At 40.3% G+C, this 16,939-nt stretch overlaps 1 protein-coding gene across 1 annotated transcript in view; it reads right to left on the bottom strand.

Moving 5' to 3' along the window:
* The window catches only part of GRID2 (glutamate ionotropic receptor delta type subunit 2), a 740,228-nt gene that overhangs the window by 294,096 nt on the left and 429,193 nt on the right, over positions 1-16,939 (bottom strand). The window contains exon 9 of the mRNA XM_040344854.1: positions 10,484-10,681. Coding sequence (XP_040200788.1) covers positions 10,484-10,681 — 198 coding nt within the window. The remainder of the gene's footprint in view (positions 1-10,483; positions 10,682-16,939) is intronic.

Genomic DNA, 16,939 nt, shown 5'->3' with positions numbered 1-16,939 from the left:
TCTCGGCTCCTCCCTGCAAATGATAACCCCCTCTGGGAAGCTCCCTCCCAGGGGGGTTACCTTGCGGGCACGCTCCCATGTCATACACTTGGCGTCCATGGACGCCGAGTGTATGACTGAGCCCCGCCCCCCGCTTAATTGGATTTAATTGATAGCAGCGGGAGCCAATTGCTGCGCTGCTATCAATATATCCAATGAAGAGCCAATAAGCCACGGAGAGAGTGACGCGGGATTGCGCCCACGGAAATTCAGGGCTTAGGAAAGTAAAACGGTGGGTTGGGGGCCTGGGGGGCCGGACACTGCACTTTTTTTTCACCTTAATGCATAGGATGCATTAACCGCTTGCCGACCGGCCACTGTACTTTTATGGCGGCAGGCCGGCTCAGCTGCGCAAAATCACGTAATATTACGTGATTTTGCATTTCAGCCACTAGGGGCGCACTTGGTGCCGACGCATGTGCCCAGTGGGCACGATCACCGCCCGGTACCAGTGATCGCTCGTTACAGCTCCCGGTCCGAAGTGTCCGCCATAAGGTCACAGTACTGATAAAAATCGCAGATCGCCGCCATTACTAGTTAAAAAAAAAATATTAATAAATATAAAAATATAAAAAAATATTTATTAATATAAATAAATATTAATAAATATTAATAAAAATGCCATAAACTATCCCCCATTTTGTAGACGGTATAAGTTTTGCGCAAACCAATCAATAAAGACTTATTGCAATTTTTTTTTACAAAAAATATGTAGAAGAATACGTATCGGCCTAAACCGGGGACATTTTTTTTAATATATATTTTTGGGAGATATTTATTACAGCAAAAAGTAAAAAATATTATTTTTTCTTCAAAATTGTCGCTCTATTTTTGTTTATAGCGCAAAAAATAAAAACCGCAGAGGTGATCAAATACCACCAAAAGAAAGCTCTATTAGTGGGGAAAAAAAGAACGCCAATTTTGTTTAGGAGCCATGTCGCATGACAGCGCAATTGTCAGTTAAAGTGACGCAGTGCCGAATCGCAAAAAGTGGCCCGGTCATTGACCAGCAAAATGGTCATGGACTGAAGTGGTTAAGGTGAAAAAACACAAAGTTTTACAACCCCTTTAAGGTGAACTATATATTTTGTCACAGTACCAATTGTTTATTTTTCACATTAGAATATACTGTGATCATAATATATACATGTGTGTGTATATATATATATATATATATATATATTTATAGTCCCTGACAAAAGTCTTGTCGCTTCTCTATTTTGTAGAAACTCCTGCTATTAACCTGACTTTTAATTAATCAATTGGTGTTAGAAATAGCTCATATGAAAAGCTAAAGCCCTCCTAAATGATGTTTAATGCACTGAAATAAATTAGTTTCACTGAAAAAAGACTTATCATTTAATCAAGACAGAATGGTCAAATTTTGGCAAGACAAAAGTTTTGTCGCCTAAACAGAAATTGAACAACTTTACTGAAAATCCAAAAATATGTCAGCAAATTAAGTAGTGGTGCTGTGAGATCCAAATTTAATATCTTGTATGACTTCCATGAGCTTGAAGGACGGCATCCATGTGGTTTGGCAAGGATTCATAAAAAAATTTGATGAAGTTATTAGGAATAGCAAAGAAAACAGTCTTGCATGCCTCCCAGAGTTCATCAATATTCTTTGGTTTCGTCTTCCATGCTTCCTCTTTCATCCTACACCACATATGCTCAATGATGTTCATGTCTGGTGACTGGGCTGGCCAATCCTGGAGCATCTTGATCTTCTTCGCCTTAAGGAACTTTAATGTGGAGATGGAAGTATGCGATGGAGCACCATCCTGCTGCAAAATGTGGCCTTTTTTATGGTTGGGAATATAAGATGTAGCTAAGATTTCTTGGTATTTTAGACTATTGATGTTGCCTTCCACCCTGCAGATCCCTCGCACACCCCCATACTGGATGTAACCCCAGGCCATGAGTTTTCTGGGTAAATCTCGGCTCCATTCTGGTTCCAGTAGGTCTCCTGCAATATTTGCGGCAACTGTGGTGTAATTCAACAGAAGATTCATCTGAGAAATCCACCTTCTGCCACTTTTCCAGAGTCCATCCTTTTAGCAGGATGTGGCCCTTGGCAAATGCCACACGGTTTTTCAATTGACTTTTGTTTAGTGCTGGCTTATGGGCACTGATTCGACCATGGAGGCCATTTCGAGACAGAATCCGACAAACTGTTCTGGTTGACACAGGGACTTCAGGTGACCAGGTCTCGTGGAGCTCTGCTGCAGTGAAAAATGGTCTGGCCCTGGATTTTCGAGCCAACAAATGGTCCTCTCGAAGCAGTTGTCTTGCGGAGTCGGCCTGACCTGGCCTTGTCCAAAACATCTCCAGTCTCTTCAAATCTTTTTTTTATCCTCTGAACTTGACGCTGAGACACATTGAAGGTGTCTGCCACATCAGCAGTGGATCTGGTCTTCAGCCTCTTGATAATCAACACTTTAGTCTCCGGGTGAATCTTAGGCATGTTTGCAGAGGTCTAGTTGCAGTTGAGAAGGTCTAGTTTATTGGTGTTCTTTTTATACACACCTGAGACCAAATTGATCCATTATTAGTCACAGGTGAAGCTCATATAACAAGGCGACAACACTTATGTCTTGGCAAAAATTGACTCAATGGGCTTTACCAAGCTGTGAATATTAGAATACTTTTTGTCAGTTTAGTTTTGCACTGAAACATTATTACAAAAGCTGTTGGGATTAAAATGACCCATTTCTTGTAACAAAATCTTGATTAGAAATATATTTTAGCCGCACTTCAGGTCAATTTGAACACAAGCGACAAGACTTTTGTCAGGGACTGTATATATACACAGTATATATTAAATAAAATCTTATGAGTGCATCACTGTTATGTTAGTTTGTGGTTAAGAATCCTACACTCTCTGTCTTATGCTAAAAAAGCATATGGGCAATTTTTTGGGAGTATATTCATACATTTTTGTCCCCATAGACCAAACACTTAAAGATTTACAAACTTGCAAAACAGTAAAATCTGTCTGTATATGCAGAAAGCAGGGGTCTGCAAACTATGGCCCTCTAGTTTTTCAGGAACTACAATTCCCATCATGCCTAGTCATGTCTGTGAATATAAATTTCACAATACCTCATGGGAGCCACTACAGCTAGTGGGCTGTAGTTTGGAAATTCCTGCAGTAAAGCATGCTTGTTTTACTCACTATGGAACCTAGGGGGTTAGTCCTCCACATTGTGTAAGAAGGCTGTTTGATCATGTATTTTCTGATCCTTCCCTTCTTCCACAGTCTCCAATCCATCTGTTCATAGTACAGAGCCATGGAGTCAATCTGTACATGCTCAGTTTGCTGTATTTTGCTAGAAAGTGTTTTTTTTTTTATGTGCGGGTGCATGTGATCAGCACAGGGCTAATCAGCACTGTCCAGACAGAGGGTCAGGGTCTTGCATCCTCATAGGACAGTCAGAAGAGAAAGAAAACTCCTCCTCCTCCTGAGAGGGTTTCAATGCGTTAGTTAAATATCTAAGAAAAGTACCCATGGATACACCTTACTGGTATGATTTAACTGAAAGAAGGACATGTGGAGAAAATGGTTTTAATTGTTTAAAATTACAGGAGCATCTGCACAAACATATTTGATTTTAGGTTTTGGGTTTTCGTTGAGATTTAACTGCTTGCTGACCAGCCGCCGTTATACGCAGGTCAGCTCTGCTGGGCGAGACCACTTAGATCTACGCCATCTCGCCGTTCAGCCAATAGGGGCGCGCACGTGCCCCCCGCTTGCCCCTGATGCCGACACACGTGCCCATCGGGTGCGATCACCGCTGGGTACCCGCGATCGCTCGTTACAGAGCGAGAACCGGGAGCTGTGTGTGTAAACACACAGCTCCTGGTCCTGTCAGGGGGAGAAATTACTTATCGTCTGTTCATACAATGTATGAACAGCAATCTGTCATTTCCCCATGTCAGTCCCACCCCCCTTCAGTTAGAACACACCCTGGGAACATATTTAACCCCTTCCTCGCCCCATAGTGTTAACCCCTTCCCTGCCAGTGGCATTTTTATAGTAATCAATGCATTTTTATAGCACTGATCGCTATAAAAATGCCAATGGTCCCAAAAATGTGTCAAAAGTGTCCGTAGTGTCCGCCATAATGTCGCAGTACCGATAAAAATCACTGATCGCCGCCATTACTAGTAAAAAAAAAATATTATTAAAAATGCCATAATACTATCCTCTATTTTGTAAACGCTATAACTTTTGTGCAAACCAATCAATAAACGCTTTTTGCAATTTTTTGTTACGAAAAATATGTAGAAGAATACCTATCGGCCTAAACTGAGGAAAAAAATATTTTTTTATATATTTTTGGGGGATATTTATTATAGCAAAAAGTAATTTTTTTTTATTTTTTTCAAAATTGTCGCTCTATTTTTGTTTATAGCGCAAAAACTAAAAACCGCAGAGGTGATGAAATACCACCAAAAGAAAGCTCTATTTGTGGGAAAAAAAGGACGCCAATTTTGTTTGGAAAACCACACACGACCGCGCAATTGTCAGTTAAAGCAACGCAGTGCCGAATCGCAAAAGGCCCGGTCATTGACCAGCAATATGGTCCGGGGCTTAAGTGGTTAATGTAAACATTGATGGGCGTCATATAAGAAATAATAAAGATGTTTTCACAAAATATATTTTACAGATATGTCTCATGTCTATGGATAGTGCTAATTTTGATCTTTACTTGTTAGAATTAGGCATTGGGTGTGGGTCATATGACATTGTTAGAAAAACAATCTTAATCGAGTCAATGATTTTTTTGTCTTTATGACTACATGGGGATTAGAGATCAGCGAACAATTTGGGGTGTTCGCGGGAAATTCAAAAAGCCGCGCAACACCCTTTAAAAGTCGTAATGTAATGTCGCTCCCACAGATACAGAACTGCAGTCTGCCAATGTACACAAGCAGACCATGTTGCTGTCAGCCATGGACACTCTGCTATAGTGTTCCTGATAATCAGGAACATGGATCAGAGTATCCATGCAGTGAGCCCATCCCCCTACACAGTTAGAAACACACAGAGGGAACACAGTTAACCCTTTTATTGCCCCTGATGTTAACCCCTTCCCTGCCAGTGTCATGTATAGTTTTAATGCATATTTTTAGCACTGATCAATTTAATAATGTCACTGGTTCCCAAAAAAGTGTCAAAAGTGTCAGCTAGGTGTCCGATCTGTCCATCGCAATGTCGCAGTCCTGCTTAAAATGGCTGATCACCACCATTACAGTTTAAACAAAAACATGAATATATGAATATGTAGCAGAATACATATTGACCTAAGCCGAGAAAGAAAGTCGTTTTTTTTTATTGGATGTTTTATAGCAGAAAGTAAAAAATACAGGTGGTTCTCAAAAAATTTGCATATTGTGATAAAGTTCATTATTTTCTGTAATGTACTGATAAACATTAGACTTTCATATATTTTAGATTCATTACACACAACTGAAGTAGTTCAAGCCTTTTTATTGTTTTAATATTGATGATTTTGGCATACAGCTCATGAAAACCCAAAATTCCTATCTCAAAAAATTAGCATATCATGAAAAGGTTCTCTAAACAAGCTCTTAACCTAATCATCTGAATCAACTAATTAACTCTAAACACCTGCAAAAGATTCCTGAGGCTTTTAAAAACTCCCAGCATGGTTCATTACTCCAAACCGCAATCATGGGTAAGACTGCCAACCTGACTGCTGTCCAGAAGGCCATCATTGACACCATCAAGCAAGAGGGTAAGACACAGAAAGAAATTTCTGAACGAATAGGCTGTTCCCAGAGTGCTGTATCAAGGCACCTCAGTGGGAAGTCTGTGGGAAGGAAAAAGTGTGGCAGAAAACGCTGCACAACGAGAAGAGGTGACCGGACCCTGAGGAAGATTGTGGAGAAGGACCGATTCCAGACCTTGGGGGACTTGCGGAAGCAGTGGACTGAGTCTGGAGTAGAAACATCCAGAGCCACCGTGTACAGGCGTGTGCAGGAAATGGGCTACAGGTGCCGCATTCCCCAGGTCAAGCCACTTTTAAACCAGAAACAGCGGCAGAAGCGCCTGACCTGGGCTACAGAGAAGCAACACTCGACTGTTGCTCAGTGGTCCAAAGTACTTTTTTCGGATGAAAGCAAATTTTGCATGTCATTCGGTAATCAAGGTGCCAGAGTCTGGAGGAAGACTGGGGAGAGGGAAATGCCAAAATGCCTGAAGTCCAGTGTCAAGTACCCACAGTCAGTGATGGTCTGCCATGTCAGCTGCTGGTGTTGGTCCACTGTGTTTTATCAAGGGCAGGGTGAATGCAGCCAGCTATCAGGAGATTTTGGAGCACTTCATGCTTCCATCTGCTGAAAAGCTTTATGGAGATGAAGATTTCATTTTTCAGCACGACCTGGCACCTGCTCACAGTGCCAAAACCACTGGTAAATGGTTTACTGACCATGGTATTACTGTGCTCAATTGGCCTGCCAACTCTCCTGACCTGAACCCCATAGAGAATCTGTGGGATATTGGGAAGAGAAAGAAGAGAGACGCAAGACCCAACACTCTGGATGAGCTTAAGGCCGCTACCGAAGCATCCTGGGCCTCCATAACACCTCAGCAGTGCCACAGGCTGATTGCCTCCATGCCACGCCGCATTGAAGCAGTCATTTCTGCAAAAGGATTCCCGACCAAGTATTGAGTGCATAACTCAACATAATTATTTGAAGGTTGACTTTTTTTTAATTAAAAACACTTTTCTTTTATTGGTCGGATGAAATATGCTAATTTTTTGAGATAGGAATTTTGGGTTTTCATGAGCTGTATGCCAAAATCATCAATATTAAAACAATAAAAAGGCTTGAACTACTTCAGTTGTGTGTAATGAATCTAAAATATATGAAAGTCTAATGTTTATCAGTACATTACAGAAAATAATGAACTTTATCACAATATGCTAATTTTTTGAGAATCACCTGTATTGTTTTTTTTTTTCAAAATTATTTTTTTGTTTATTGAGCAAAAAAAGAAAAACTGCAGAGGTGCTCAAATACCATCGAGCAAACACTCTATTTGTGAAAAAAAGGACATCAATTTTAGTTGGGTACAGTGCCGCATAATTTGCGCAATTGTCAGTTAAAGAGATGCAGTACTGTATCGCAAAAAATGGCCTGGTCATTAAGGGGGTAAAACCTAATGTCCTTGGATGCCAACTACTGTAAATGGAGTGGGTGTAGTAGAACAGTGTTTTTCAACTCCAGTCCTCAAGGCCCCCCAACAGGTCATGTTTTTAGGATTTCCCTCAGATGAAAAAGCTGTGGTAATTACTAAGGCAGTGAAACTGATCACATCACCTGTGCAAAATAATGGAAATCCTGAAAACATGACCTGTTGAGGACTGGGGTTTAGAAACACTGTAGTAGAATCTATGGTGCTCCTACAATATAGAGACTTACTATTTATGATAAGGTGCTGATGAAAGTGTAGATGGACTTGACAAAGTCAAATATGCATGGGTATTCTGAGTGATAAACACAAAACATGGATGACACAAATACACATGCTTGGTATCCCTATAATCCGCATAAACAGTAGAGTATTTACAGCTGAATCTAAGTTGCAAAATTTACTTTCTGCCCATTTTGGAGATAAAATGTAGGGAATTGGACATGTTCAAATTCTTTTTGTATTTTCCTGAAAAAATAAGCATGAATCAAAATGTTATTTTGCATCCAAAAGAAGAAAATAACTATCCTCAGAAAAAAGCACTGTAGTTCTTTAATTAAACCCAAAGAGTTTTAAAGGTTGTTGGCAACTTACTGCAAAATGGCAAAATTTTCCTTAGTCACACTCTAGGAAATTTTAAATGTATATTTAGATGTTTCTGATTAAAATGCCAAGCACCTCTATTTCAGTTGATATAGATAATCATGTATCTAATATCAAGAAGATCAATTCCAAACTCATAGGGTCCAGGTTGGTTATTATTGATTTATGCAGTTTCAAGGACAGTGTTAATTCAGAAAATGTATTTTTTTATGACCTTCCTATATTCTGATCCCATTTGTCAACACAGTTCCCTAACACTGTCTTTGAATGTTACATTTTTTAATCACATCTACCTTTTGCTTATAAATGAAACCGTGACCTTGGGCCCACTACTCTATTTTTTCTTGCCTCAGTTAATAAATATTGGATGCCACTTGAAGAAAGGATTTATTTTACCAATTTCCTCTTACATGTCATTTTCCAATATTCAAAGCATTGCCAGAATGAAACTTATTTCACAAAAAAATAGAAAAGTTATAAGGTGAATGGATTCACTAAAATGTAATTCTTGTCACAAAACTATATGTTCAGTGACTTTCATGGTCCTTACAGACGATCGAGAACCAGAGTTTCCCATCATGTGGCCACTATGTCAGCTATGATATAAGTGTTCACGTGCAGACTCAAGGCTCCATGGATCCGGGCATAATTTTTTTTTGCAAGCTAAAATTAATCACATTAAATAGTCCCTAAAACATATTGATAGCTCCCCAATCATTCCAGAAATCATTGTAAACACTTGCCTTATATCCTCCAGCTCATGTTGTGGCCGTATCCATCATATGTGTGGGCATGTGAAGCCCAGTTCCTTTTTCTTCCTGGTTTTCAGGGAGAGGTGCATGCTGGGCGATTTTTAGGCACTGCAATGCCCAGAGACTCCTGGGAAATTAGTGTCATCATTTCCCAGGAGGCAATAGGGTCTTAGGACAGGAAGTTGAACCACCAGGAACTAGGCAGATTACGATTTTTTTTTTTTTACCTTAAAGGCAAGCTGTTAATAGAACATTTTTAGCGTGGAACTCCGCTTTAAGAAGAGCACTGCCCTATTCTGGCTGTAGTGTTCATCTGCAGTGCTGTGTTTTCAATAATTCCACTGACGGAAACAGTTGCATTATTAAAGATAATAAACAAAATAAAAAATAGAAATGTATACAGTATATACAATATATATATATACATTTTTCAAGCTAATTGTGCCCTCAACCAAACTGACATGTGCAGCATCATAGCAACTGCAGATCAGAAGCTAAGATGGCAGCTTCCTTGACTGTTTAGTTTAGCATTAATGTCACATTTTCTGATAATTTGAGAGCTTTAAAACAATATAAATTTACAGCATGTCAGTAACATTGTCTAGTGCCAAAGCAAAGTACTCAGGGCCATATTTTTTTACTCATTGCCTAGGTCCTCAAAGCTAAATGAAGATCATCCTACAATACCCCACAACAGCAATATTTGAAGGCCTCCTATACATAAATATCTGTGGAAATATCCCGTGACTGCACTATGCAAATGAAACACTAAAAACATTTGTTTACAATTTTAAATATTCAGTAAAATAAACTAGTACATACAGTAGTATGATTAATAATGATTTGTTATTGGGGAAAACAGCAGACATGTTGTAATTTGTAATTAGTTAACTGTACCCTAGCATTGGTAAACATAAAGGGGCAGATTCACATACAATTGCATGGGCGCAGCGTATGTGAGATACGCTACGCCGCTGTAACTTACTTTTCCTAGCTTTGAATCCAGAAAGAATTTGCGTCGTAAGTTACGGCGGCGTAGTGTATCTCTCGCGGCGTAACGGCGCGTAATATCCCTTTTTGGCGAGTAGGGGGCGTGTTTCATTTAAATGAAGCAAGTCCCCATGCCGAACGAACTGCGCATGCGCGTCCCTAAATTTCCCGCCGTGCATTGCGTTAAATGACGTCGCAAGGAGGTCATTGTTTTGACGTGGACGTAAATTACGTCCAGCCCCATTCACGGACGACTAACGCAAACAAAAAAAAAATACGACGGGAACGCCACCCAGCGGATGCCGAAGAATTGCATCTAAGATCCGAAGGCATATGAAGACGTACGCCTGTCAGATCTAACCCAGATGCCGTCGTATCTTGTTTTGAGGATTCAAAACAAAGATACGACGCGGGAAATTTGAAAGTACGCCGGCGTATCAGTAGATACGCCGGCGTACTTCCTTTGTGGATCTGCCCTGATATATTTAGTTGCAAAAGATTTACAAGTGTAAAGATCTACAGGCACAACTCAATATTTGATAAGGAATAACACATATTAATAGTCATGTCTGCCATCTGTCTGTGTGTGTTGCTCCCCATAAACATCAGATTTCTGTCTAATATAACTGGCTTCTATCTTTCTAATGTCTTGAAGGCAACACATTTTCAACCTCAGGCTGTGTGATCTGAGCCAAAGCACTACAGTGATAATATATTATTCTATATCAATTATTAGGCACTTTAATGTTTGTTACAGGGACGTTTGGAAATCACATTCAAAACATACTGTGAAAATACAATACTAAATAGAAATAACATGATATTATGCATGTTTACTGATGGATGACATCTTTGTATTGGTGCACATATTTACCTTAAAGAGAAGTTCACCTATTAACCCATTCCATGTACCATCTTCTTGAGGTCTTCCATACTTGTGATCTGGTGCAACATATATTTCATACTTGAATCCCAAATAGTTGGCTAAGGCATCAAGGACATCAATAGAAAATCCTTGGTATTTCTTTGGCTTTCCCAAGACATTCTCTAAAACCATAACAAATGGTTCTTCCTATAGAGAGAAAAAGAAAAGGCTTTTTGATGACTATGAAATAAATAAAAACGGTGATACAAAAGCATATATACTAATAAACAGCTCTATAAAGAAACACTAACAGCAAGCTAACTTTTTATATGATTAAAGTGAACCTTGCGTAAAAAATGCAAGGTTTGTTTAACAATTATATATATATAAAATGTACAGTGGATATTTACAGTGACTTTCTGCAATCATATCGGCAATGTTCTTGGAATACATCCCATGAGAATATGCTCCAGCTCTATTCGGGATCCTCATTAGTCTCACCATCTAGCCAGAAGGCCCACAAAGAGGGGTAAAGTGATCTACCAAAGGCCCCTTTTAGGGAAAGTCTACTCAATTTGTCTTTAGTCTGAGTCTTATCACCTGACTCTGAGCTGTGCAACCTCCCTTTCATGTTCCTGTGTATCTATGTGTGGAGTAGACCCTGGAACACTATGATATGCATTTTCCATTGACATATTCAGGACCATTTATTTATAAGGTAAGGATATAGGGCTCTCAAAAGATAAATACTGGTATGGAAGTTTCACTCATTCTGCAGGAATGCTATTTGGATGTTAAAAGTAAAAAAATATGTTAACTGAATGTTCTTTTTATGCAAGAAAGTAGAGCTTTGCTAGCAGGTATAATATTGTCTTTCTTTCTTATAATGTACAGGGCTAAAATACAATATAGAAACCTCAGCCACATATAAAAATGTATTATTTACTACTTGTACCCAGCAGGTGGTCCAGTCATGGCAGAGCTTTACAGTTATGCTTTGTGATTACACTACTAAGCTGTGAATTTATTTTTCTGCTTCCTAACTCTTCTGCAACTATTATAGATGAATCTATTTCAGAGTAGGAGAGCTTTGAAGGGTAACTCCACTTTGGTGACATTTTTTTAGAGGTGTTCTGTACACCTCTCAGAGGTACAGAAACTCAGAGGTGCGCAGAACGCTTCCGGAAATGTCCTTTCTGCTTCCATGAAGAACTCTACACTAAGTTATAATTCAGATTTCAAACATCCTTTGGTGAGATACTCCCTAAGGGTTAATCACTTCTAAAGGGATGTAATTTTTCTCATAAATACCCTAAAAGTGCATACACTGAATAAAATTAATTAGTCACTCCCTTTCACAATATCTGTGCACAGGCCATTGTCTAACGAAAATATTTTTTTTTTAGAGCAGAAACAGGTAGGGGTCTGCAACAAAGTTTGTTAAAAACTATGCAATGTTCACTGATCACCTAAACGGGGTTGTTTTTTTGTTTTGTTCCCTGAACAAAAGTGGAGTTACTCTTTAAGAATTCTTAGGCCCCGTACTCACGACCAAACATGTCTGCTGAAACTGGTCCGCAGGCCAGTTTCAGCAGACATGTTTGGTCGTGTGTGTTTTAAAACAGTCCGCTGGAATCCTGCCCGCTCGGACATGTACGGTCGTCAGTACAGACCTACCGTACATGTCCAGGCGCCCGCCGTCCCTCGCATGCGTCGAATGACTTCGACGCATGCGTGGAAGCATTTTAAAGGCGGGCCGGCCACGTCGCTGCGTCATTGTCGCGGCGACACCGCGTCATCGACGCGGCGACACCGCGGACACGCCCCGCGTATTGTTTACGCGCGGACTTCTGTACGATGGTGTGTACAACCATCGTACAGAAGCCCTCTGGCAGACATGTATGGTGAAAACGGTCCGACGGACCGCTTTCACCATACATGTTTGTTCGTGTGTACCCGGCCTTAGAGGGAGGCAGTTATAATGTCAGTAGGCATTCATTACTAGTCTTTCTTTTTAAAAATGTCAGCAACCCCAGAAAGTAGTGAAAGTACCCCACATCCAAAGTTTATTCACAAGATACAACTTTTTTTAAAGTAATAAAAAAAGTAACATGACATAATTTATGAACATAAAAATATATAATATATGGCCTTCATGATGCTGTTTGCTTGCTACCTCTGAGGGCATCACAGAACAGGACTCTATTTACGTTAGGGGTATTAGAGTAAAGGGGGATGAATACAAATACATGCCACACTTTTCAGATACTTATTTGTAATATTTGAAAACCATTTATCATTTTCCTTTTACTTCACAATTATGTGCTACTTTGTGTTGGTCTATCACATAAAATCTTTATAAAATACATTTACGTTTTTGGTTGTAACATGAAAAAAAAATTGGAAAAAAGTTTTTATTGAGTAGGTACATAAAAAGGAACATGAGAATCATTGTACGACAGATATGTAAGGTAACAAACCATCCTTGTATAGAATGAGGCCCCATACACACCATAGAATCTATCCGCAGATAAATCCCATCAAATGGGTTTCTGCGGATAGATCCTATGGTGTGTACACTCCGTCGGATATTTATCCGCAGATAAATCTCCCCTGGGATGGATTTCCAGCAGATGGATATTTGCTGACATGCTCAACAAATCCATCTGCTGGAATCCATTCCAACGGATGGATCCGCTCGTCTGTACAGACTTACCGGATCCATCCGCCCAAAGGGATTCCCCGCACGCGTCGTAATGATTTGACGCATGCGTGGAATTCCTTATATGACAGCGTCGCGCCCGTCGCCGCGTCATAATAGCGGCAACGGCGCGACACGTCATCGGCAGAGGATTTCAGCGCGGATTTCAATGCGATGGTGTGTACACGCCATCGCATAGAAATCTTCTGAAATCCTCGAGAGGATTTATCCGCGGATACGGTCCGCTGGACCGTATCTGCGGATAAATCCTCTCGTGTGTATGGGGCCTCAGTGTAAGCATAGATATCAATACGTAGAACGTCTTTATAGGCAACTGTCAGTGTAGTTCTACAACATTGGTAAAAAAGGAAAACGAATAATCAACACTGGTGCAATATGTAAATATTAAAACCAAATATCAGTTGGTGGGTTAAGAAGAGAGACAGGATCTCAGTTAGGAGATTCAGATTAGTGAAGCTGTAACTTGGAAGAGAGGAGAAAAGAGAAAAGAAGGCGAAAAGTGAAAAAAGAAAGGGGGGGGAGAAAAGGGGGTGAGTGTATCCGGCTTCATTTATCACTACGTAAACGGTGTGTATATACTGTAGAGCGTTCACACCCCTAGGGACAGAGATAGGAAAGGTATAGAACAATTACAGGTGGGCTAAAGATTCCCATGACAGGAGTGCGGCTCTGTTTTAGGACATGGTTTGAGAATTAAACATCGAATTACAGTTACCGTGGCAGTAATAAGGATTCGTCAAAGTCAGGATGTAATCAATGTTTGACTCAAGGTTGTCAGACCTTTTTGAATTTCCGGATCTTGTGACATTCAATGGAGGTCATTACAGCATTTATAAGGACTTTATTCATTCTATGCTTAGCTTCAGCAACGACCAAAGTCTGGGATTTCCATGCCTTGGATGTACCCACCCGGGGGATAAAGACGCCAAGGGTAGACCGTGACGCATAAAAAATGGTTTAAAAAATGGTTTAAAAAATGGTTTATTGGTACAAAATTTTGCAATCACATTAAATCAGACACTCAAATACCTATCACCATCACCCAAATAAATATTAAAATTAGTTAGACAATGTTATCTAAGTAAACACTAAACTGCGTTAGGGAGTGCATGCATGCAAAAATTACTCTAGCTGGGAAACCAGTTGGAAATATATCCAGCTGGTTGCACAGCAATTTAAGGAGATCAGCCAATTGGACTGATCAAATCCTATATAGGTTATATAGCAGAGTAAACTGAATGAGCTAAGTGCTAGGGCTAATCAATGAATGATATCAAGCTTGAATTTCACAACTCAATGGGATATAAAGTCCTGTATGAGAGGGCTATCAAGGTAGAGCATTCAATGACACTTTGAGGCCAAGCCTAATAAGCAGGAAGCAAAGTAGCAGGGTAGCAGCATGCAGACGAAGTTCAGGATAGCAAAATAGCAAATTAGCGATCAGCTGAGCAAAGCGACAGTCGCAAAGCAGATCAGCTAAATATGAAGCGCCAGCATATATATAGAGACATAGGACCATGGGTCCGCTCACCAGACCAGGTTATGTGAAGAGATCATCTTTGATTGCAGATATTCTCCTCTCCATTAGATAGGAAGTCAAAATACGGCTAGCTGCTGTGTGCAGTGGGATATAGCCAGAGATACTGTTGCCCCCGTCCCGGGGATTCAAAACTTCCATTGGTGTCTGGCGTGTGTATGATGGTCTGCTATTAATGGCTGCTTTTCCCGCTGCATTCCTCACTCAAACGAGCTTATCGAGGGCCGGCTTCATGGATGTGTCGGTAAGAGACAAGCCGATTCCAGCACAAAGTGCATGCGTCTGGTTATGTGTGTCCCTGAACTTGTTACATTTAAATATATAAAGGGAATATTTGGTAATGCGGTTTCGAATATAGGTTCTATACTTCGGATGGAGCCATAGCATGTTATGTACAGATACGGGATCGCAGTCAATGGATTAGACCGCTTCATGAAGTGGTGTTTCGTTCACTGCATGATATTTAGGCAATTGTGCGAGTCGTGCAGTATAATAGTAGGATGAAAATTTTGGGGCTCCAAATCCCCCACTGACTTTGGGAAGAAACAGGGTGGTTTTGGGAATACAGGGTTTTATATTACCCAAAATATAGGACATCACTCTATGTTGTGTAAGGCGTAGGAAATATGAGGGTATAGGAATGGGGAGTTCTCTAAAAAGGTATAGGAACTTGGGCAGTATCGACATTTTGGTGGTGTTAAATCTACCTATCCAGGAGAGGGAGAGAGAGGACCATTGGGGCATTAGGCTAGTAAACTGCTTTAGTAGTGGTAAATAATTGACTGCAAATAGATCAGTTTTAAAGGCAGTAAGTTGAACCCATAGGTATGGGAGGTGATGTGGCACCCATGTATATGGCAGAGAGGACATGGTTTGTTTAAGTTCTGACAGTGATAGAGATATATTAAGGGCGTGCAATTTGGTAGGGTTAACATGGAGGCTGGAGATATGGGTGAAACTCTTTAATAGGGAGAGTAGTTTGGGGGTGGATGAGATAAGAAGATTATTATATCTCTGCAAAAAGACAGATTTTGTGTTGGTGGCCTCCCAATTCTATCCCATTGACATTAGGTTCCGATCTGATCAGTTGTGCCAGCAGTTCGATGAGTAAGATGAACAACAGTGGGGATAAGTTAGTGGCAGGGTTGGGATCAGTCTGGAAAGCTGCGTGACATGCAGTGAAGTTTGCTTCCAATTTTTGGGTTAGGATGTATGTTGGCATTTGCATTCTCGTTTAAGAGATGTTGCCTGTTGGATTAACCTACCTCACATAACAGTTTTGTGGGCTTCCCATAGTGTTACTGATGATAGATCATAAGTAGTGTTATCCAAGAGATATTCTTTGAGAGCTATTTCAATGTCTAGGCGGTGAGAAGAATGGGAGAGAGTGGTATTATTAATACACCATGAGGTATCCTGTGTCCTGGGGATTGGGGAGTTCATTGTGGTACAAACTGCACAATGGTCTGTCCACGTAAATGGGGTTATAACATAGGATATGATTTCTGGGATCATGCCTGTTGTTAGAAAAATGTGGTTGATGCGGGAGAAAGATTTGTGTAGAAAATAATAACATGTGTAACATTTACAAACTGGATTGGCTTCATGCCAAATGTCCCACTAAGTTGTGTTTGGAGAGTAGGTATTGGAATGTCAGCTTGACCGGCCTAGAGGTCAGGGTTGGTGGGGATATATCTAGGAATGGGAAACTTACTTGGTTCGAATCTCCACAGAGGAGAACCGTACCAAATTTGTGTTTATCCACTACCTGAAAGAGATGTGAGATAAATGCTGTTGGGCGCCTATTTGGAGCGTAATACGACACAATGGTGACCGCAGTGTATGACATATGTCCAGTTAGGATCAGATATCTGCCTTCAGGGTCCTTAATTTGTGATTCAAGGATGAAAGGTGAGGAACAATGGAATCCAACCACGGTTCCTCATTGTTTTGTTGTGGCTGAAGGTGTGTATAATTGTGGATAAGAGATACTGAGGAATTTGGGGGTGGATTTTTCAATAAAATGGGTATCCTGCAGGCAGATTATATGGGATTTAGCTGTTGCAAAGGATCGTAACGCCTAAGTGCGTTTATGTGGGGTATTAAAGTTATTGTAAGAGTTTTTTTTTTTAAATAAGAAACACGTCATACTTACCTCCACTGTGCAGCTCGTTTTGCACAAAGTGGCCCCGAATCTCTCATGGCT

Source organism: Rana temporaria, chromosome 1 (assembly GCF_905171775.1).
Source record: "Rana temporaria chromosome 1, aRanTem1.1, whole genome shotgun sequence".
Lineage (NCBI taxonomy): Eukaryota > Metazoa > Chordata > Amphibia > Anura > Ranidae > Rana > Rana temporaria.
Note: the sequence above shows the minus strand (reverse complement) of the source record. Positions and strands in the feature narration are given on the sequence as shown.